Consider the following 25,214-nt stretch of genomic DNA (forward strand, 5'->3'; position numbering starts at 1 on the left):
CATATCGTAGAAGTACTACGATCGTACTGCCTCGCCAAGTCGACAACACGCACACCTCGCTCATGTTTTTCGACGATTACGTGTTTTATATCCAAGCTCGCTCGCTCATAACTCAGATCTCGGCTCGCATCACAAAGCAAAAAATCGACTGAGCGACGGCTCGTATCTCGGAAAACTCGTAAGTTGGTGCACTCGTAAGTCAAGGTTTCACTGTATATATATATATATGTATGTATATATATATATATATATATATACATACATATATATATATATATATATATATATACATATATATACTGAAACGCAAAAGAAACTTACCACCTTTGAAACCTTTAAATATCAACAATAACACTGCGTGTAGTAAATGTGTGAACGTATTTGTGGACAATAGTGTCCTCGCTGTCAGATAAAACGGTCACGGATGGTCACTTGAACCTTCAATGGTCACTTCATAGCACAGCTGTTGAATAGCCGTTTTGACTGTCAGTGATTAGCCAAGGGGTACAGGATGATTTTAATGAGCTGCATGTGATGTCTTGATATTGGCTTTAAAAAGGCCAGTGCAAAATGGGCATTTTGACCGAAAAATTTGACCATTTTGACCAACTTAAAAAAGACCGAAAACGCAAAAGAAACTTACCACTTGTTTGAAATGTAATAAAATTGTAACAGTTCAAAATAAAACAAACCAACAATTGCTAATTTAAACATTGGCATTTTATTGATGACATGTCAAGTTTTTGACCAAGATACACCATCTCATCAGTTTGTTCTCCAGTACAGAACAGCACAGGGTGCAATGTCAGTCCCCTTTCAATAGCGTGGATGGCCACCATTATTTTGGATACAGGCAGTGCATCGTCGGCGTATACTGCCCACCAGTCTTTGGATGGATTGCTGCTGGATTCTGTCCCACTCAGTCCTCAATGTCTGAAGCAGCTCTGCCCGTGTCCTGGCCCTGCCAACTACGCGTCTCCCAAGCTCATCCCACAGGTGCTCTATGGGATTCAGGTCAGGGGAGAGCGCAGGCCACTGCATGGTGTTGATGTTCTCGCCTTGGAGAAATGCAGTGGTAAAGCGAGCAGCATGGGGACGAGCGTTGTCATGCTGAAAGGTTCTCAGTTCTGGGTGGTCTAGCAGGAATGGCAGCAGATGAGGTCGCAGGATGTTATCCACATACCGCTGGGCGTTAAGATTCCCATCCACAACCACCAGTGGCATCCTGTACCGGCCTGATATGGCTGCCCACACCATCACACTTGGGCCACCCCACCTGTTGGCTTGACGCACGCAACAATCAGCATATCGCTCGCCAGTTCTTCTCCAGACACACTCACGCCCATTAGGACTGTCCACACAGAACCTTGACTCATCGCTGAAAGCGACCTCATTCCACTGCGCCAAGGTCCACCGCTGATGCTGCTGGCACCATCTCTGACGGTTGCGGCGATGGGCAACCGTCATCACGGGGCCTCTGTATGGTCTTCTGGCAGTCAGACCATAGTCATGCAGTCGTCTTCGTGCAGTATCATTGGAGATCCTTGGGTTTGCACGCCCCGGAGTTTCTGCCGCAGTGCGGGATGCTGGACGGAATCGATCCCGCAGGTGACTTCAGACCATCTGCCTGTCCTGCCTTGCAGTGGTGACTCTTGGCCTCCCTGATCGAGGTCTGTCATATGCAGAGTTGTGGAGGGTGTCTCTGTCCACCAGGGCCGATATCGTCTGGTGTGAACAGCCAAGGCGACGTGCCACCTCACGGTAGCTCAGTCCGCCTTGCAGCATGCCCAGGGCACGCTGCCGTTGATCCCTTGACAATCGTGGCATGTTGATTGAAATGCCCATTTTGCACTGGCCTTTTTAAAGCCAATATCAAGACATCACGTGCAGCTCATTAAAATCATCCCGTACCCCTTGGCTAATCACTGACAGTCAAAACAGCTGTTCAACAGCTGTGCTATGAAGTGACCATTGAAGGTTCAAGTGACCATCCGTGACCATTTTGTCTGACAGTGAGGACACTATTGTCCACAAATAAGTTCACACATTTACTACACGCAGTGTTATTGTTGATATTTAAAGGTTTCAAAGGTGGTAAGTTTCTTTTGCGTTTCAGTATATACACAGACTTGGCATTTAATATGCAATTTTTTTTTTGTGGGGGTGAACTTACTTTTCAAGATGACTTAGAACCAAAAGTTCATTGGAATTATGTTGAAATTATTCTAGATTTTGTTAATGTGACCTTTAAAAGAAACAAAAACCACATTTGACATTTCGAAGCAAATAAATTGATCCTTGAAAGTGATGTAAACTGATATCGAACTCAATTCACGGACAGTACTGTGTTAAACTTCTGTGCGTTTTCCAGAAGTATCTCTTTATTTTGCACATTAGCCAAAAATTTTTTTAACAAAAACAAAAGTTAAATTACGACTGGGATTACGGACAGTAAAATTACAGTTCAGTACTTCGTGTAACCCCCACGAGCATTCAGGAGAGCACGTACATGTTGAGGCATGCTGTTCACGAGATTTGCCAAGGTTTGGACAGGAAGTGCTTGCCATGCAGTTACAATAGCCTGCTGCAATTCACGCACAGAGGCAGGCTGCTGGTCCAAGTTGTCGATTTGACGCGTTAATTCTGCCCACAAGTTCTCTATCGGATTCATATCCGGGGACATGGCAGGCCACTCCATATGCTCGACACCATGATCAGCAAGAACGTGTTGGATCATGCAAGCACGATGAGGCCGTGCATTGTCATCTTGGAAGACAAAGTTTCCTCGAAAGGCTGCACGAACAAATGGGAGCAATGTTTCTTCCAGAATGGCCATGTGCTTGAACTGGTTCAGGTTTCCATTCAGAACAACCAGGTCAGTTTTGCCCGCTGCATGAAAAGCAGCCCAAACGGTCACCCCACCACCTCCAGCTTGGACTCTTGGCACTGTGCAATCGTCGTTGTAGGCTTCATGCACTTGTTTGTGCACTCGGATGCGGCCATCTTGACGATAGACCAGAAATCTAGACTCGTCACTGAAGATCCCGTGATTCCAGTGTCCTGGCTGCCATTGACGGTGCTCTCTGGCCCACTGCAATTGGCGCTGGTGGTGTTGTCTGGTCAGACGTGGCTTTCTCAGGGGATGACTGGCACGATAGCCTGCTTGAACCAGTCGTTGGTTGACGAGCCTTCTGGATACAGGCACATTTGTCAGTTGCTGCCACTCAGCCCGAAGCCGATTAGCTGACTTGGTACGGCCATTGCGGACTAACCGGTGCAGCTGGCGATCATCCCTCCTTGTGGTTCTGCGGGGACGTCCTGGCCTCGGTATTGGAGTAGGGACACCCCTCTAAGCATTTCATTTCAGGATCTTTGACACCTGACCTTGAGTGATGCCATGCTGCTAAGCAATAGCACGCTGTTTCATGCCGGAATTTCGTAAAGCCACCGCTAAATGACAAACAGCATTGTCGAGTTGACGGACGATCTACAGGGGAAGCGGCAATAACTTTTGTAGACGTGCAGCAGTTGTTTTCCACTAATACAGAACGCAACAACCCTTATATACCCGATTATGAAGCCAATCATCAAATGTACCTTTCCATACATTTTGACACGCCACCTGTGATATAATCCTGTTATTGACTTCTTGCTGCGACAGACAATCAGTGACATGGTTCTTTTAACAAAGAAATGACCGAAGCGTAAAAGAAACACACCAGATTGATATACCGAGTTCAGAAAGTAAACCCAAGTCAAGAAAGAAAGAAAAATTCTATATTAAATGCCAAGTCTATACATATATATATATATATATATATATATATATATATATATATATATATATATATATATATACATATATATACACTGTATATATATATATATATATATATATATAGTAGCAAAGGTACCAGTCAATGACGTGGGTTCATAGATGTCTCACCTGAAAACAAGTGGATCAACCCTCGGAGATCATGGCGACAGGTGGTGGCTCGGAGGGTTTTATATTATGAATTGTGAAAAAATAACTGTTTTAAAACACCTATTAAGGTGCAGGGTGGTAAAAGATGTTATCCTATAAAGTTTTGTGCCGATTAACCTTGTGAGCTCAGAGGAGTAGGTTCACAAACAAACAAACAAACCGACATTTCACTTTTATATATAGTGTTACGGATCCCGGATTTAGGTGAATTACTATTCATGTCATTGCTTATTAATGTTTATTCTATTAAAGGTTGTTGTGGTTAAATGGTTAGAGAGGCTCCGGATAACAGGAGACCGGAAACGGGATAGTGAACCGGAAGAAGAAAAACAAGACACGAGGTCCTGGAGAAGGGCGATCTTCTTCCTCCTCGCCCAGCTCCGACGCGAGCGGTGTCGATATTGAGCAGCGTGGGGAACGCTGCGTTTGAAAGCCCGTCTGGCGAGAGGAGTTACCTGCGTGGGGTAATTACCGGTTACGCGTCAAGTTGCCGTGGGTTCGTGCACGGAACCAAGCGTCCGGCACAGTTTGCCTCAATGTCTACAAGGACGCGTACGGGTCGCACCTTGGGCCTCGCGCGCTTTGCGAGCCGCGCTTTGCTTTGCCTGCTTTGCTTTGCAAGGAGGTGTGCGCTGCAGCAGCTGTTCCCGGTACGCGACTTGCACGTTTGGAGCACGTCAGCCAGGGGTTCGTTCAACCGCCCGTGTGCGGAGAGGTCGACCTTCACCTTGGTCGGGAGGGGCCCAGAGACATTGTGAGGGACAGTGACCATTGAGGGGTCGTGAGTGGGGAAAGGGGGGAAATATATGAGATGGCCATCTTCGTAATATTGCGGATTGATTGTTGATTGTGTTGATGGATTGAGAATATATTATTAATTAATCCGGATCCTTGGTGTGGGGTTGCTTATTGACCTGAATTGTTTGTGTCTTTCATATTGATTGCATTACGAACGCGTATAAATCAGAGATCTTTCTGGCGGGGTCCTCCCATGGCCCGGGGGTCACCAAGACCAGGTAGTTACCGGGAGGACCACGTAATAGAATTGGGGGCTTGTCCAATTGAATTCCGGGATCTAAAATTGTATAACATAATAAAATAATAATTTTTATTAATTAAAATTTATTAATTAATTATTAATTGGTAAATTTTTGAGAAATTGTGGTAAAGTCTTGGGTGAAGGTTAACAGGGGTTAACGATAGTCACCATGGCGTTTGTTGCACAGAACTTTGCGGTAACACCTAGTGAGGCACAGTTCCGAGCATTACTAAAAGCGGACCTCTTGAAATTGGCCAAACATTTTAACTTGGAGGTCCGAACTAATTTGAGGAAGGCAGAGTTGCAGACCACGGTGATACAATCTATGGTGGGATTAGGAACATGGGACGAGTTAGCCTGGGAGTGGCTACCCGAAGAACCAGAAGACGTTGAGCTCCGGAAACTGGAGTTGCAATTACGGAGCCAGGAACGGATCAAAGAAGAGGAAAGGAAAGCAGAAGAGGGGAGAGAAGAGAAACAAGCAGAGGAAAGGAGAGTGGAACGAGAACTCCAGGAAAGGTTAAAAGAAGAAGAAAGGAAAGCAGAAAAGGAAAGAACAGAAGAGGAAAGGAAAGCAGAAGAGAGGAGAGAAGAGAAACAAGCAGAGGAAAGGAGAGTGGAACGAGAACTCCAGGAAAGGTTAAAAGAAGAAGAAAGGAAAGCAGAAAAGGAAAGAACAGAAGAGGAAAGGAAAGCAGAAGAGAGGAGAGAAGAGAAACAAGCAGAGGAAAGGAGAGTGGAACGAGAACTCCAGGAAAGGTTAGCAGAAGAAGAAAGGAAAGCAGAAAAGGAAAGAGCAGAAGAAGAAAGGAAAGCAGAAGAGAGGAGAGAAGAGAAACAAGCAGAGGAAAGGAGAGTGGAACGAGAACTCCAGGAAAGGTTAGAAGGGAGAAAAGCAGAGGAGAGGAGAGCTGCAAGGGAACTCGAAGCAGAGGAGAGAAAAGCGGAAAGGGAATTAAAGGAACATGACATGGAGCTTCAGCAAGAAATTAAATTCAAGGAGCTGGAGTTAATGAGAGAACGGGGAGAGGTACCACCCTTGCTGACTGGGCCGACACCTAGCCAGAACACCTGGAATGTGGGCAGACATGTGAGGCTGGTTCCACCTTTCAGTGAAAAGGAAGTCACTCAATTTTTTTCCACACTTTGAGAAAGTGGCTCGACAGTTAAACTGGCCGGAGGAGGCCTGGACCATACTCGTGCAAAGTGTGCTGGTGGGTAAAGCTCAAGAGATTTATTCGGTGCTACCAATGGACCAATGTGCAGATTATGAGGTATTGAAGAAGCACATCCTCAAAGCCTATGAGTTGGTTCCTGAAGCTTACCGGCAAAAATTCAGGAATGTCAGGAAGAGGGAGAGTGAGACCCATGTGGAGTTTGCCAGAGTGAAAGAAAACATGTTTGATCGGTGGTGTGAGTCAAAAGGAGTCGGGAACGACTTCGAAGCATTGCGTGACTTGATCCTGGTGGAGGAATTTCAACAGTGTGTCCACGAGGACATCAAAGTGTACCTGCAGGAAAAGAAAGTACCGAAGTTGTGGGACGCAGCCACCATGGCAGATGATTTATGCCTTAACACACCGGATAGGGGTCCACGAACCTAACTCCTCGCCTAGATTTCCGCAGGGGAGTTGTGGAACAGCAGGTGCGGAGAACGACAATACATGGCGGCGGCCTCGAGATGATTATGGTGACAACGCTGATACCCGAACTGTTCGAAATCAGAGGGCGACGGGCCCAGGACAAACTTATTTTTCGGGGGGCCCGAGGCAGACCACGAGTTTTTCCTCCGGACCTACTTGCGCTTTTTGCAAGAAACCTGGACACGATGTCCAGTTGTTACCTCATGAAAAGGGAAAACCCAGAGCGGAGTCCGACTATTACAACTCCGAATGCGATGGCAAGCGTAAGAAATTGCCCACAGAAGAGTTACCAACCATTTATTTATGAGGGGTTGGTCTCCCTCGAGGGAGACTTGACTAACCCAAGACCTGTTAGGGTATTGAGGGACACAGGAGCCCATCAATCCTTAATGCTTGAAGGCATTTTGCCATTGTCAAAGAGTACCGCAACTGGTGATAGGGTTCGGTTACAAGGGATCGGTGGCTGTGTTAGTGCCCCACTTCATGTTATCCATTTGGAATCCGATTTGGTGTCAGGACCGGTCACCGTCAGTTTACAAGCCACGCTTCCTGTAGAGGGAGTATCTGTGATTATCGGGAATGATTTGGCCGGGGGGCAAATTTATGGTAACCCGAGGGTGGGTAAAGAGCACCGCAGGGGAAATAACACCACCCCAGCTCGGGATGGCGACAAAAGTGCCAAGTTATTTGTAGGGGGACTGAACTTCAACACAGAGGAAGAAGTTCTGACCTCTGTCTTCAACAGATATGGGCCGCTGGTGGAAGTGCGGGTGGTAAAAGACAGGGAAACGCAACGGTCAAGAGGGTTCGGCTTTGCCACGTTTGCAAGCACAAAAGACGCCAGGGAGGCAGAGAAGAATTGGAATGGTAAGGATTTGGAGGGTCGGACCATAACAGTAGGGAAGGCATTTCGTAGGCGTCGAGAGGTCTACAGAAGAGGACCACTTGGCGGTAGTTTTGGTGTTGGCAGCAGCCGATATTACCATGGAGGCTCCCAGAGTTACGGCATCTCCCGAAAGAATGATTGGCAGAGGACTGGCCGAGAAGGAGACCGCCAGTCAGGTGACTGCTGGGACAAGGGGTCCCACCGTAACTGTTAGGAGTCCGGAGAAGTTGAAGCACTCTATATACGGCGGAGCCGCCGAGCCTGGGCTCCTACACGGGCTAACCGTGAACACCACGTTCTTAAAAGGCGTCCCGGTAGGGAACGTTCCTGCACGGACTAACCGTGAACTCCACGTTCTTAAAGGCGTCCATGTAATGAACTTTCCTCCCCGGACTAACCGTGAACCCCACATTCCTTAAGGCGTCCATGTAGTGAGTACTCAGCTGGGCCTCCATCCAAGAGCAACTAGAAGTTGTTGATGCTTGGTCTAGAGGGAATTACCTTGGAATCTCTGGGAGGTTTTGGTGAAAGTTTGTTGCTTTATTTTTGACATGCGATAATTGTGCCCAGGGGGAACTGATGATTTGGGGTATCGGGTTTGTTTATCAAAGTTGGCCGGCCCAGAAAGTTTTCGCGGGGTTCAAACTTTCTTTCTTGAAGGGGGGGAGTGTTACGGATCCCGGATTTAGGTGAATTACTATTCATGTCATTGCTTATTAATGTTTATTCTATTAAAGGTTGTTGTGGTTAAATGGTTAGAGAGGCTCCGGATAACAGGAGACCGGAAACGGGATAGTGAACCGGAAGAAGAAAAACAAGACACGAGGTCCTGGAGAAGGGCGATCTTCTTCCTCCTCGCCCAGCTCCGACACGAGTGGTGTCAATATTGAGCAGCGTGGGGAACGCTGCATTTGAAAGCCCGTCTGGCGAGAGGAGTTACCTGCGCGGGGTAATTACCGGTTACGCGTCAAGTTGCCGTGGGTTCGTGCACGGAACCAAGCGTCCGGCACAGTTCGCCTCAACGTCTACAAGGACGCGTACGGGTCGCACCTTGGGCCTCGCGCGCTTTGCGAGCCGCGCTTTGCTTTGCCCACTTTGCTTTGCAAGGAGGTGTGCGCTGCAGCAGCTGTTCCCGGTACGCGACGTGCACGTTTGGAGCACGTCAGCCAGGGGTTCGTTCAACCGCCCGTGTGCGGAGAAGTCGACCTTCACCTTGGTCTGGAGGGGCCCAGAGACATTGTGAGGGACAGTGACCATTGAGGGGTCGTGAGTGGGGAAAGGGGGGAAATATATGAGATGGCCATCTTTGTAATATTGCGGATTGATTGTTGATTGTGTTGATGGATTGAGAATATATTATTAATTAATCCGGATCCTTGGTGTGGGGTTGCTTATTGACCTGAATTGTTTGTGTCTTTCATATTGATTGCATTACGAACGCGTATAAATCAGAGATCTTTCTGGTGGAGTCCTCCCAAGGCCCGGGGGTCACCAAGACCAGGTAGTTACCGGGAGGACCACGTAACAATAGACACAATTGTAGACAAAGACATTATGGAAGGTGACACATCCATCTAAACATAATAGCGACGCATATATAATATGACATTTAATTACTTATATGCTTATCTAAAACACGTAAAGTACTAAGAAATAACTCGAGTGATAATAAGAATCGATTAATCCCAAGTGTTCTTCCACAGCTGAAGTCGTTCATAAGTAGCACATGCATAAGAACCTCAATGCTGCGCACCCCCATGAGCCACTGGACCAGTATCATCGCCCATTGCTGGGTCATCAGCGACTTCTTAATACCTTTCTCATCTATCTGTTCGCATGTTGTCTTGTTTCAAAACTTATTCTCTTTACGTTTTGATTATATTACAATGGATTATGTTTAATGTGCCACACCCACCAACCACCCCCCCACCCCCCCCCCTCTCCTCCTCCCACACCCTCTTTTTAAGAATCACAGTTTTACTGATGGCAAAATCTTACCATTGGCAGGTTGATTTCAAATTTTAACTACTAGTACACCCGCACACTATGGGAGCGGCAGGAAGGGCCATTCCTCTTTGGGGTATATAGATTACAGTCGATCTATGGTCGGGTCTCAAGAACATTGGGTGTGTTCATTTACCAAGTTTCTTGTGGAGAGATCGCCAAGTGGTTTAAGCATTTGAGCAAGCACTCCATTCAAAACCGTTAAGGAACGGCTGGTTTGGCAAGCACTAGCTAGCTGCTTGGCAAATGAGCACAACCCGGGCTTCCTCCCTTTCAGTTTCGTGTTAAATAGCAGGAGCGAGTTTCAAAAGTTCACGATGAAAAATGCCACGGTAGCGACAGGAGGGTCATGTTATTAACCCAACCCTTGTGGGGTAAATAGAGTACAGTAGATCTTCACCCAGTTCTGGAAGTAAAACGTACCTCACAACCTCCAAATTTCTTAATTTAGTGTTGTAAACAGCATTAGCGACTGTTTAAAAAGCTAATCATACGTGTTTGTGGTTTATAAATATTTTTACTTGTGGTAGAGGACATTGCTCCCAATAAAATGGCATGATAAGCTATTTCTAAACGTTGACTCGACGTTTGTTCAAGGAGGAAAAGCCCCTTGGGGAGGTGGGATATTATTGGTATTAATATTGTTTTGTAATAACATTAATATGATGCTATTATCGTTAGTTTTGTTATTCGAAGCGACCTTGCAAAAACGCCACAATAAAGCTAACTTAACATGGATATACACCTCAACACGCAACCCCATTGACGGCAATGTCGGGGAAAACCCGCTCGGGGGGAAAACCCCCTTGGGGAAGGGGGGAAATGAATGCGCTACATCCTTCATTGTGTAACCCTTAGTCATCCTGTCAAGTTTGGTTGAGATTGGATAAGTAACGATGGAATGTATCGCGGTCAAAAAAATCATCAGACAGACACCAAATGGCGTATTTTAGTATGATGAATACCAACCAGGAGGTCAGAACAACATAGTTTTGATTGGTTTTCAGGATGGGCCACCCACACCTTTTTGGTTTTGCTTTAGGTGGGGGGCTGTGCAGATTTTGTTTTACTCTTGAGAAAGAATAGTGGAGGCATGTTTGTTCCATGTTTCTAACACAATCATTGTCATTTATAAAACTAGGGCATGCCCGTACTATATCTATATCTAAAATTATATCCCCCCCTCTATTTACATGAAATGGTTTGGTTCATGAAATGTTTTGGTCCATTCGCAACGCCAAAGCGAACGGCGAACGCTTTACATGAAATGGTTTGGTGCATGAAATGTTTTGGTCCATTCGCAACGCCAAAGCGAACGGCGAACGGCTTGCGAGTACAGTGACAATCCCCCCGGGGTTTTTATTAGTTTTAAAACATAGTTTAACGCCAACATAGCGCCAACATAGTTTGCAAACGTGAAATAAATGAATACGCTCTCAAATGTGCCATCCGAGGCAGAGTGTGTCCGCCACGTTCGGCACACGCGATAGCTCGCTGCTCTCTGATTGGTTGAATCGTTTCTTGGACATAGCTCGGTAAGTAATTGTCCGATTAATATGAAACCTTGAAAAGGCACATCCTCGGGTCCCCAGCAATATACCTGGCAAGTTTAAAGTATATCGGACCCGTGGTTGTCGAGAAACAGCGGTCACAGACAAACAAACGTACAAATGTACAAACAAACAAACACACAGAGATTACTGGAATTATAGATAGATTAAAGATGGAGCACTCAATATGGATTCATATTTATATTCTACACACAGTACCTACATAAATGCAAGTTGCGTGATTGTGTCTGAACAGGATAAACATCGCAAACAAAGCACATATAATTCTAGATAATACTTCTTTTAAGAACTCCTCAGTATGGACAATGCATGCGGCAATGTACAAATATCGATATTCACTCAATTTTTAGGTTGTGTGTATTTTTGTGACAAGGTTGTGCACACGAGAGGCATATAGGCTCAGTCGCTGGTTCACACACACCTACCGATGGTAAAAATAAGACAAGCACAAACTATTCAATCAATTCTGTCCAAAGTATAATTACCTTTTCATCGCTTTACTTCACCGAGAAACCTTAGCATTCCAATTGTACAATAATATGATATAAGATTATACAGTGCCGACAGAAAGTATTCACACCCATTGACTTTTTTCACATTTTTTGTGTTGCAGCCTTAATTTAAAATGGGTTAAATGGAGACTATTTTTTTTCTCACTGCACAACACATAATAACCCATAATGTCAAAGTGGATTTTTTTTTACAGAGACTTTGACAAAATAATTAAAAATGAATAGCTGAAACATCTTGAGTCAATAGGTATTCAACCCCTTTGCTGTGACACTCCAAATTGAGCTCAGGTGCATCTAATTTTCTTTTGATCATCATTGAGATGTCTCTACAACTTGATTGGAGTCCACCTGTGGCCAATCCAATTGATTGGGTATGATTTAGAAAGAAACACCTTTCTATATAAGGTGCCACAGTTGACAATGCATGTCAGAGCAGAAACTCTACCATGAAGTGCCAATATCTATATTATGAAGTCCTGGCAGAGGGAATGTATTGTGAATTTCCAGCTTCACCATAGATTTACGTCTCCTTCAGAAGACTGAGTGTTGTAAAGTCGGCCGGCATATTCCCTTCAGGTAAAGCACAAACACATCACTCTCAACTCACTTTGACCACAAAATTAAAGTGAGAACCATAAAAACCTTGTCCTTGTTTCTATCTTCATTTAAAAGCTGGACAATCCACCCTGAAAGTCATCTGTTGTACATTATGGTTGTGTCTCCAACAAAGGCAAAGGAACCACATTTTTACCCTCGACAGAGGAGAGGGTATTGCATTTGAGTCCGTTTGTTTGCAATCGAAGATTTTTCAAGTATATTGGTTGGTCTTGTGTGTTATTACTTGGCAATTTTTTTTTTTTGACAAGTATGCTGATCTCTCCGGTGTGTGTGTGTGTGTGTGTGTGTATGTGTGTGTGTGTTTGTCTGTGTTTGGCTGTCCACTCACTTATACTTACCTTCAGGTCACAATTTTAAACTAATTTCACAAAACTTCACCAAATGGTAAGGTTGGTGGTCCGACAAAATCCTATTTTTTTTTAGGCCAACCACCTTTTCAAATTTCTAAAATCCTTAATTTTCATCCCATTTACTTGAAATTTTAAGATAATTTTCATGTCAACTTACTGAAATCAACAAATAACTATTTTTGAGGTCAACATAGGCCAAAGGTCAACAACCTTATCAAATTTCTAAAATCCTCAATTTTCATCCCATTTACTTGAAATTTTAAGATAATTTTCATGTCAACTTACTGAAATCAACCAATAACTATTTTTGAGGTCAACATAGGCCAAAGGTCAACAACCTTATCAAATTTCTAAAATCCTCAATTTTCATCCCATTTACTTGAAATTTTAAGATAATTTTCATGTCAACTTACTGAAATCAACAAATAACTATTTTTGAGGTCAACATAGGCCAAAGGTCAACAACCTTATCAAATTTCTAAAATCCTCAATTTTCATCCGATTGACTTGAAATTTGAATAGGATTTACATATCAGCGAACTGAATTCAACCATCTATTTTTGAGATCAACATAGGTCACAAGGTCAATATAGGCCAAAGGTCAACAACATTTTCAAACTTCTAAAATCCTCAATTTTCATCTGATTGACTTAAAATTTGAATAGGATTTTCATATCAGCGAGGATTTTCATATCAGCGAACTGAATTCAACCACCAATTATTTTTGAGATCAATATAGGCCAAAAGATCAACATGGCCAAAGGTCAACAACCTTTTCAAAATTTCTAAAATCCTCAAATTTTCATCTGATTGACTTGAAATTTCAGTACGATTTTCATATCAGCAAACTAAATTCAACAACCAATTATATTTGAGGTCAACAGGGCATTTAGATGCATGATTGTGTCTGAACATTGACCTGCAGTATGAATGTTCAGCATCAAGGGATGTTTGATCGATATCTCCATTATGACATATCATGCATGACATATCATGCTTTTCTCTGCAACCGTTTGCAAATAGTCTTAAAATTTTAAGTTAATTGGATAATTTGCGGGATACCACTAACAACATCGGCCAGAGTCAACATAAGCCAGATTTCTAAAATTGTCAATTTTCATCCGATTCTCTTTAAATTTGAAGACGATTTGCATATCAGGTCACTGAATTCAACCACCAATTATTTGTGAGGTCAAAAGGATGCTTTACTGAGTGCCATTCTACTTTGTTCTCTTTTGCCAAGTGTCGCTCTATGAGTGATTTTTCATTCTGTCTGTCAATCGCCTACAGGTCACAATTTTAAACCGATCCTCACAAAACTTCACCAGATGGTAGAGTTCGTCAAAAGGAAGAAACCTATTGATTTTTAGGTTAAAGGTCAAAGGTAATCTTGACGTCAAATTTCTAAAATTGCCATTTTTCATCTGATTGACTTGATAATTGAACAGCATTTGCATATTGAGTCATTAAATTGGGAAGCCAATGATTTTTGAGGTCAAAAGGTCAAAGGTCAACTGAAGGTCAAACTTCCAAAATCATCAATGTTGATCTGATTGACCTGAAAATTAAATAGTAATTGCACAATGCCTCACTGAATTGGGAAACCAACTATTTTTAAGGTCAAATGGTCAAAGGTCAACTCAAGGTCAAACTTCTAAAATCATCAATTTTCATCTAAAAAATCATAAATTTTAATCTGATTGACCCGAGCTTTGATTAAGATCGTCAATTGAAATCTTAATGAAATGGACAATTTGATGTATCCATGCAACTTTTTTGGGAGGATGGGGGAGGGGTGTATTTTGCAATACTTTTATCTTGCTCTGCATGACGTCTTCCTATTTGGTTGTTTGTCTGTCTGTCAAAATAAGCATGCTCTTCCCTGCAACCGTTGGTCCGATTGACAGGAGATTGTCACCGTAGGTGCACCTCCTCCTGTAGAATTTTAATGCTAATTACGACGGCATAGGTCATGTGGTAAAGGCACCATATTGGAAAAACTGAAAAACTTTGCATCTCTATATCTCCGACAGCGCTGTGTAGAAAAAAATTGAGACATAGCTCTTTGTAAAGAACACTCCATGGGGAATAAATAACATCTGTCAATGATGATGTCATAGGTGCCTCCATTATGAAGTCATAATTCGACAAGTACAAAACTTCATCAAGATGAAATTTATTGAGCGTCATCTAGGGACAAACTGGTGGAGAAAAAAAAATGGCGTCATTGGTCACATGGTTCGGCCGCCATATTTGTTTTAACACATAAGTCATTAAAAACACTGAAAACCCCTTTTCTCTGAAACGACTAAACAGATCGAGTCAAGACATTACATGCATGATCGCATAGCCATGACGAACAAAAAGTTTCATGACCATGATGTCATATGTCACATGGTTTGGCGGCTATGATTTTTTTGAATAATAAAACTTTAAAAAGCCACTCCTCCAGAATGGCTGAACAGATCGAATGGAAACTTCACATACATATTACCTATGCCTTCCGTATACATTGCTGTCCTTGAATAATTAATATGTCACATGGTTTGGTGGCCATATTAGATTGAATGACAATCTTTAAAAATATATATCTCTTGAACCGCTTCATTGTTCAATGTGAAACTTCAAAGAAATGTAGTAGTCATAAAGTGGAACACGTGTTTAACATTTCAATATGATTGGTGTTACGGTCTGGCAGCCAGAAGTTGTTATTGTTTGAAGAAGAAGAAACTATATTATATTATCTATATTATCTTCTCCAGCCATTTGAGTTTTCAATATTTCTATTAATTATGTACTGTTTGAAGTCCATGGAATCCTGTCTATTACTTACATACATCTATTAATTATGTACTATCGGAATGTACCTTTCGACACTTTGGACTGCTGAGACCCATTGGACCTTTAAAGAACCTTTAAGGCCCCTGAAGACCCTTAAGACCTCCAAGACCCCAACATACCCTAAATATCCTTAAATACCATGAAGAACCAGAGGACCCCAAGGACTCAGAAGACCAAAAATACACCGAGGACCCAAAAAGACCCAAAATATCCTGAAGACTCCAAAGACCCCGAGGACTCAAAACACCCCAATGACCCAAAATACCTAGAGGACCCAAAAGAGCCACAGGACCCTGATGACCCAAAAGACTCCGAGCATGCAAAGACCCTGGGGACTCAAAAGACCGCGAGGACAACCTCAATAAAATAAAAAATTTAAAATACAATACTGATTTAGGTTTTATAAAGAGGACATCATGTGTCACACGTGTCTGATGAAAGTGGGGTTGTACAAAATAATGAAACTCCAAAAATACCACACAAAATACACCACACAAACACGCCCTGGAAAGGGTCTGCCATCTCTGATTGCTCTTTCTTGTTCTTTCATCTCTGATACAATTTTACTGTCCATGTAAAAACCAATCGTGTTAAAACTTGGAAGGATAAATAGGATTACGTTTTAGTCTCAAGAAAAAAAAAATCATCGTAGTTGGGTAATTAATTAGTATCACGATTCACACCTCACTCTGTTTATTATTTATCATTATTGTTATAATTGCTTTAATCGGTTAACTCACATCAGTTTAATGTGGATGAAAGGATTGAAAGGGAGGTCAAAGTGCATTTAAAATGTTCATTGCATCAACAGGATTACCTGCGTGCTCAGTGAGTACCTGGCATTAATAATAATCAAGGTTCCATATGAGTATTGATTTGTGGTTAAAGTGGTCACATATTATTTAGATTGGCAGTTACAAAAAAATTAAATGGACAATGGGAAACCGACGAAATGATTATAATACCTCTTCAAAATTAAAGCACCTCATTTTTTCATAAAGGGGCATTAACGACAGTCATTGCAAAGACATTGCAGCTTTTACAGCATAGCGATTTCTTTTCCATCGAATCTCACCACCTGAAGTGGTATGAATAATTGCTTATGGTTCAGCATTGTGTCATACACTATCACAGTGGTGTGAGCTGTTGGTCTCATTATTCAGAGAGTAAAATCGAGTGCACTGGTTTTAAACTATGCAGTTATGCCAACCTCAAGCAGATTCATCATGTGTGGAAAAAAAAGTACCCCAGCCAATGCAATGTGGACGGAACAGAGTGGTGAATACAGGAGGGAGAAGTGATGAGTAATGTTGGTGGTGAGGTGCACAGACAAAGGCACTCACATGACTCTCAACGAGCTCGTGCGATGGAAAAGACATGCCGACCAGGTCCGGTGAGCAGGAGGGTGTGCAAAGCTCGGGGAATGGGTTTGGAATCGAGGGCAGAGATGCTGCCTGCATGTCGTCATCCCCTCCACGTCCAGCCAGTGGCATCCTGAAGGGCCAGGCCAGGAAAAGCACAGATATATAGTCCACCCATTCCTGTGTGTAGTCATCAAAACAAATGCAAAAAAAGATTTTAAAAACACCCCCCAAAAAGCAAATGAGCAAACAAATAAAACAACAGGCACTGCACAGACTTGATGGGCCAAGTGACCTCCTCCTGCCTCCAAGTTCCTGATGTATCATTATTCCTTATGTTCCACTGAACCAGTGGGAAAAAAGTAAAATCATGATTATATGACTAAACCACTCTATTCTCGAAACAAGATATTGCGCAATATTGAAATTTTTTAGATGTTAGATATGTACAGCAACTAGATAGTTTATGTGCATACCCAAATGCAGCTGCAAGGAGAGCATGACAAATTCTTAGCTTCAAATGGAATTTACAATTGTGCAATATGTATAAATTAAAACAACAGTATTTGCACTTGGTACATGAGGACCTACACAATGCAAAAGAAGCATGTACTCATACAATACATGGACAGACAGCGCAAAAACTGCACACAACTACTTTACAACTCCTCAGCAACAAAGTGCGGAAGATGTTCACATCCTCTCTTGCAAAACCAGACTGCAAAATTAAGAGTGTGTCACGTCAGATCTATTCATGCCACACGTAACGTCGTGGTCTCACAAAAAAATACGTCATCAGGATGCAAGATGTTGCATAGCAACATCCGGATGTGCTGCCGAGATAAGCAGCAGCCATTTGCACGATAATGCACTCTGCAGGCATAACGGGACAAAGGTTCAAGAGGAGGACACGTAAGCGTTGCAACTCCACAGAGGTGCGCATGCTGATGCCAAGGAACCGCAAAGCACATTTATACCCAAAGAAGTACCAAATGGTTCATACCGTCAATGTAACCCAACCTGGGGTCTATTAATTTGCAGAATGAGTGCTAGTTCTGTGCCTTATTTGTTTTTTTACTTATTTGTGTTTTGTGCCTGGCATCATTATCATTGGATCACAGAAACAGTGAGACGAATTGCCTTTCCTGAGCCAAATATAAATAGCTGATGATGCAAAAGAAAATAATTTGGTTTCAACTGCTACTAGTTTCATTTTCTTTTAAGCAGTGAAGCTGCTTCAACATTTCGCAATGTCCGTCCGTCCATCGGGAATGAAGAAGAAGAACCTGTCGAATCCACCGTGTTTAATTATAAAGGGTCATCCTAGTGGGTTCTAAAGGGTAATTCTAAAGGATTTTAAAGGGTAATTCTAAATGGGTTTAAAGGGTAATTCTAAATGGGTTTAAAGGGTAATTCTATGTAGTAATAAAAGGTAATTATACGGAGTAATAAAGGGTAATTCTAAATGGTAATTATAAAAGCGTAACAAAGGGTTATTCTAAATGGTAATTCTAAAGTGTAATCCTAAAGGGTAATTCTAAATGGGTTTAAAGGGTAATTCTACGTAGTAATAAAAGGTAATTATACGGTGTAATAAAGGGTAATTCTAAATGGTAATATTATAAAGCATAACAAAGGGTTATTCTAAATGGTAATATTATAAAGCGTAACAAAGGGTTATTAGTCCCCTACCGGTGTACACCGGAGGGGACTACAGGTTTGCACGCCGTCCGTCAGTCCGTCAGTCCGTCCGTCACGCAAAGAACAGTTTTCCGGACTTTTTTTTCTAAACGCTTAATGCTAATGATTTCAAACTTGGTACATGGTTTCCTCATGATAAGTTACAGATCAAGTTCGAACTTCACGACGTTTCGATCATTTTTGACAAAGTTATGGCACTTTGAACATTGGGAATTCTGATAATTCTGATGATCCTTAACTCGATGCCATTTTAAGTTTTAATTTCCTTTAAAAAAGATTTTCTCTGCAATAATAGGACCGATTGAGATCAAATTTTCACCATATGAGGGACTCGGTCTGTAGAATATTTTAATGGTAATTATGACGTCACATGTCACGTGGTTCGGCCGCCATATTGTTTTTCGTGAAAACCCCTTTTTCTCTGCAACAGCTGAACAGTTCGAGGCGAAACTTTGCAGGCAGAGTCGCATACCCATGACGAACAAAAAAGTCAGGAAGCATGATGTCATGCGTCACATGGTTTCAGAGTTATGACGTTTTTAAGCATGAACCTTTAAAACCGAGCTCCTCCCTCATTTTTGATCCAATTGAGGGGAAACTTCACAGATCTGTTCAGCATGTCAATCCACTAAAATGTCTTTTTGGAATTTGCGATAGGGCGCGTGGTTTGGCAGATATCGTTAATTAAACGAAAATATTTTTAAAATGGATATCTCTTGTTTATTCTAGTTCTCCTCAAGCCGCACCGCGCGCCCTCAGCCTCGTCTCGCGAACGTCAACAGCGCGACACAGCGCACGCTTTCGGGAGGGGCAGAGCCAAGCGGTGCAACATATATATACACATCGATCATTGAGAGTGAACCGGAAAATATAATAAATTACTGATATTTAGCGACTCGAAAGGTTCTTTATCAACAACGTATTTTCTCATGCTTCTGCTGACCTGTCTGCAAGGTGTATAAATCGAAGTCCCGAGTGCGAATCACAGGTGAGCCCGTCCTGAGGTAATTAGCGATTGGGAATGATTCAGAATCTGTGGGTGAATAACCCTTGGTAATTTCCCCAACAGTTTTCCGGACAAAAGACTGCTGGTAGGGGGCGTGTTGCAGCGCAATACTCAAAATGCTTGTTCTAAATGGTAATTCTAAAGTGTAATCCTAAAGGGTAATTCTAAAGGGTAATTCAAAAGGGTAATTCTAAAGGGTAATTCTAAAGTTTAATTCTAAAGGGTAATTCTAAAGTGTAATCTTAAAGGGTAATCCCAAAATGTCCTAAAGGGTAATTCTAAATGGTAATTATAAAGCGTTACAAAGGGTGATCCTAAAGGGTAATTCTAAAGGGTAATCGTAAAGGGTAATTCTAAAGGGTAATTCCAAAATGTCCTAAAGGGTAATTCTAAATGGTAATTATAAAGCGTTACAAAGGGTGATCCTAAAGGGTAATTCTAAAGTGTAATCCTAAAGGGTAATATGAAAGGGTAATTCTAAAGAGTCATTCTAAAGGGAAATTCTGAAGTGTAATCCTAAAGGGTAATTCTAAAGGGTAATTCTAAAGGGTAATTCTAAAGGGTAATTCTAAAGTGTAATTCTAATGGGTAATCCTGAAGTATAATTATAAATGGCAATTCAAAAGTGTAATTCCAAAGGGTTATAAATAGTAATTCTAATGGCTTCTAAAGGGTAATTCATTATTGAGTATGGTTAAATCCACCAGTAAGAAGTGGAAGACATGTCCTGCCATCCAGAATCTACCCAGACCAGGTTGCCCATTCTAAACTCGGAAATGGGCAAGCAGGAAACTGGTTCAGGATATCGCTGTATATCCATCAATGACTTTGAAAGATCTGCAAGGCTCTATGTCTGAGATGGGGGTCCGTGTTCATTAATCAAAAATATCCCATTCCCTTCACAAAGCTGGCCTCTATGGACAGGTGACAAGAAAGAAGCCATTACTGGAAAGGACTCGTCAAAAAAGCTCACATGGAGTTTGTGAAAAGGCATCTTAATGATACTGCAGGGATGTGGAGAAAACTTTTGTAGTAAAACGAGAATTTTTTTTTGTACACTTGGTCGAGGCTCATATAAGAGCGAACAGCCGAACAAATAGAACATATAAAAAGGGATCAGGAGACAAGAGTTTGAGAGAGAGGGAAGCACAACAACAGTGGGGAACAGGAACACCAGGAGATTTGTGGAAGAGAGAGGGCTCGGCAGGGTACACAGGATAAACAAGATGAACACTACAGGGGATTTTAGGAAATAAAATAGGGAAAATTGAAAATTGAAGGAGGTAGGTTTAGGGTGGATTAACGGGGGTAGAAAAGATCATCGTTTTGGATAGGGGAAGATATGAGATGGTGGTGAACAGCTGTTTTAAAGACCTGGAGGGAGGAGTGGGATTGAAGAGAGTGAGGGAGTTTGTTCTAGAGGCAGGAAAAAAGAGGAATGAAAGAGTGAAGGTGAGCAGAGAGTCTTTATTTTGTAAGTTTCACCAGAAGAGGGTTACTGGCAGACCTTGTGCGTCCTGCAGGAATATTTGGGGGACAGAGCACAGAGCAGGGGGTGCAAGGCCGGAGAGGAGTCGGTAGAAGATAGAAAGACCGCTAACCTGCCTGCAGTGAGAGAGCAAAAGGCCCTCAGAATCAGCTTCATCATGGGAGATAACAAAGTTCCTAAAAGCCTTGGTTTCTACAGCGTGAAGGCAAGCTATGTGTGAGACAGGTGCACCAGCCCAGAGGAGAGAGCAGTATTCCATCAAGCTATGGATAAAAGCTTTGTATGTGGTGAGAAGCTCAGGTGTGCCAAGGAAGGACTTCGCGTGACGGAGGATGCCCAGTCGGCAACTGGCTTTGGAGGCCAGCTTGGAAATGTGGTTTTCCCAGGAAAGATTATGGCAGATAGTGAGACCCAAAACCTTGAGTGACAGAACTTCCTCAAGAGCATTGTTGAGAAAGTAAATGGTCGAGTTTTCCGGACAGTCTTTTCAGAGAGACATAGTGAGAGTGTGACATTTGTCAGGATTGAAAGACAAGTTCCACGAGTTTGACGAATTTCTAATTTTATCCACATCTGTAGAGAGTGAGGAGGCTGCTGCCTGTTGATCTGTGGGATGAGAGATGGAGCGGCAGAGTGTGGAGTCATCACCAAAAAGATAAAGAAGATTTTACAGAGAGTCAGAGAGATCTCTGATGAAGATTAGAAAAAGCACAGGGTCCAGAACACTGCGTTGAGAAACTCCAGCCTGGACAGGAAGAGGAGATAAGAGAATTCCATTTAGAGCCACACGTTGCGCATGACAGGAGAGGAAGTCCATGAGCCATGCATAGAGATTTTCCAAAATTGAACCTTTTGGTCTAAATTCAAAGTGTTACATCTCGTGCAAGCCTAACACTTGCACATCACCCAGTCAACACTATAGCTACTGTCGATCATGGTGGCGACAGCATCATGTTATGGGGCTGCTTTTCATCAGCAGGGACTGGCGAGATTTTTCGGATATAAGGGACAATCGATGGTGCAAAGTACTGGAGAATCTTTGATGAAAACCTGTTGAGTCTGCATGAATCTGAAACTGGGTAGGAGATTTCCTTACATTTCAGTAGGACATTGATCCGAAGCCCAAAGCTAAAGCCATGCTGGATAAGAAGAAAGCATAAGATAAAAATTAATGTTCTTGAGCGGCCCAGTCAAAGTCCTGACTTGAACCCAATTGAACATTTATGGCGAGACTTGAAGGTTGCAGTCCATTGACGATCCCCATCAACCTTGGCAGAACTAGAGCAATTTTCACGTAAGGAATGAGCAAAGATTTCACCATCTCATGTGTAAAGCTGGTAAAGAGCTACCCAAAAAGACTCACAGCAGTCATTGCTGCAAAAGGTGCTTCGACGAAGTGCTGAACTAAAGGTCTGAATACTTTTGTAATCAGTGAATTTTGTTTTGTACATGTTTTTGCAGGTATTCCTGACATGGAAACTGCTTTAACTGCAACAGTGTTTGATCTCTTCAGTTATGAATTCAAAAGTTCATTTTGGAAAAATTTATTCGACATAATTTGTTATACATCTAATTGTGGCATTATTGGTTGGGGGTGAATACTTTTGCAGGTCACTGTATACTGTGGGATCTTTAACATCAACAATGTAAATGCAGAATGAGCATCTGGCCTTACATCGCCATCTGATGGATGGTGTGCTGTGAGATGTTTCTTGCTGCCAGTACATGAGAATGGCAGTTTGTTATTAATGACTCAACTCGGACTCATGGCAAAAACATTACCAACGGAGCTATCTTGATAGCTTTTAGTTTGTCCAGCAGAGATGTCTTGCATTTGGACATTTGCTTGTATTCCAGCCAGGCCCTCTTGGCAGTTGTTGGCAAATACATGACCAAGACACCATACCATTTATTTATTTCTCCTCTCAAACTCGTTTAGCAGTTCTTCTTGTGTGTTTCACATGTCACTGCTGAAGAATCCCGAAGATGCTAAACAAAATAAAAGTTCATCTCTAGCATGCATCTTTGTGTAACTTTTGATGTTCGACCATTTATATAATTTGGTTATTTTAGTTCAAGAAATACTAAATCAGACATTCTTCAAACTATCCTGAGTCTCAACTCATTCATTCTGCTGTTTTCTTGCATTGTCAATCAAATTAGCCCTTTTATTGTGGAATTGAGAATACTGTACAGTTGTTGCAAGGAAATATTCAAAATGTCTAGATCGAGAATTGTGGAAGATAAGATCCTCGCCACATTCCCAAGGTGCAGAGCACATCATTCGCTTCCCGACAGACACTTGCCTGGGATGAAAGAGGCCTCAATGTCCAAACAAAAAAATTGTCTTCGAAAGCGCCAATCCTCCGTTTGTACTCTATGGGTTTCGAGTCCTGCATACTATCCGTCCATTCACCAGCTCAAGGAACTTTAAAGCAATTATATCAGCACAACCTTTGACAGATTGTCATCATCAATGGGAAGGACAGTGTACCAAGCACAGACTCTTATATGTAGTAAGGTACTCAGTATTGAGGTGATGCTGTCCAAAAACTCATCTATGTTGGTCTGGTCATGTGGTACAAATGCCTGATGTCTGACTGCCTAAGAAGGTGTATTGTCAGCTCCATTTGGGGAAAAAGAATAATTGTGGGTTAGTACAAGCATTCACAGGCCTCTTTAAAAGGCTACATTAAAGCGCTGCACTATTGATGTGAACATCTGGGAAGCTATCACTCCAAATCATAGGAAATGTGGGGCAAGGGATACAGAATTTGGAACAAGCATTCAACAAAAAACTCAAGCAAAAACAACACAAAAGAAAGTAAAGTATCTCCACTTCTTGCTCAGAGGTTTTGATGCCCAATCTGCAATTGGGCCTGCCTGCACTCCATCCAAAGGACATGTGTGCCAATTATGCATTCAGCAGAGTTGAAAAGAATTTTGTAGGAAATGATCAGACATGCCACAAATCTCATGAAAATCCCATTAATAGTCAGAATAAACCCATATATATATATATATATATATATATATATATATATATATACTAGCGGGGTCACCCGTGGGAATCCCACGGGCATGGATGTGTGTGACATTTCGACATATTGAGTTAGATGCTGCACATTCATTTTTACAAAATGGTTACTGGCAAGTCGTCAGATCCAGAAATGGTGTAATGAACACAATTTATTTATTTCACATAATATGTGACCCCTCACTCCTCTCCACCTGACACTCTCCTCTCTCCACCTGACACTCTCCTCTCTCCACCTGACACTCTCCTCTCTCCACCTAGCACTCCTCTCCTATCCAATCCCTCAAATTCCTCTCCTCTCCAATCCCTCACCTCTCCAATCCCTCACACTCCTCTCCTCTCCAATCCCTCACATGCCTCTCCAATCGCGCCTCACACTCCTCTCCAATCGCGCCTCACACTCCTCTCCAATCGCGCCTCACACTCCTCTCCAAGCGCGCCTCACACTCCTCTCCAAGCGCGCCTCACACTCCTCTCCAATCGCGCCTCACACTCCCCTCCAATCGCTCCTCACTCTCCTCTCCAATCGCTCCTCACTCGCCTCTCCAATCGCGCCTCACACTCCTCTCCAATCGCACCTCACACCCCTCTCCAATCGTGCCTCACACTCCTCTCCAATTGCGCCTCACACTCCTCTCCAATCGCACCTCACACTCCTCTCCAATCGCGCCTCACACTCCTCTCCAATCGCGCCTCACACTCCTCTCCAATCGCGCCTCACACTCCTCTCCAATCGCGCCTCACACTCCTCTCCAAGCGCGCCTCACACTCCTCTCCAATCACGCCTCACACTCCCCTCCAATCGCTCCTCACTCTCCTCTCCAATCGCTCCTCACTCGCCTCTCCAATCGCGCCTCACTCGCCTCTCCAATCGCTCCTCACTCGCCTCTCCAATCGCTCCTCACTCGCCCCTCCAATCGCGCCTCACACTCCTCTCCAATCGCGCCTCACACTCCTCTCCAATCGCGCCTCACACTCCTCTCCAATCGCGCCTCACACTCCTCTCCAATCGCGCCTCACACTCCCCTCCAATCGCTCCTCACTCTCCTCTCCAATCGCTCCTCACTCGCCTCTCCAATCGCTCCTCACTCACCTCTCCAATCGGCTTTCCCCGTCTCGTTTCTCTCGTTTTTCTCCCGTCTCGTTCTTTTTCTTGCTCCAAATCGGCCCG

At 42.9% G+C, this 25,214-nt stretch overlaps 1 protein-coding gene across 5 annotated transcripts in view; it reads right to left on the minus strand.

Annotated features, from left to right (window-relative positions):
- Positions 1–25,214, minus strand: part of LOC137431746 (growth factor receptor-bound protein 10) — a 683,830-nt gene that overhangs the window by 226,276 nt on the left and 432,340 nt on the right. For all 5 annotated transcript variants that reach the window (XM_068123400.2, XM_068123401.2, XM_078782425.1 and 2 more), the window contains one exon: positions 16,793–16,943. In XM_068123400.2, coding sequence (XP_067979501.2) covers positions 16,793–16,943 — 151 coding nt within the window. The remainder of the gene's footprint in view (positions 1–16,792; positions 16,944–25,214) is intronic.

Source organism: Myxine glutinosa, chromosome 7 (genome assembly GCF_964187855.1).
Source record: "Myxine glutinosa chromosome 7, kmMyxGlut1.1, whole genome shotgun sequence".
NCBI lineage: Eukaryota > Metazoa > Chordata > Myxini > Myxiniformes > Myxinidae > Myxine > Myxine glutinosa.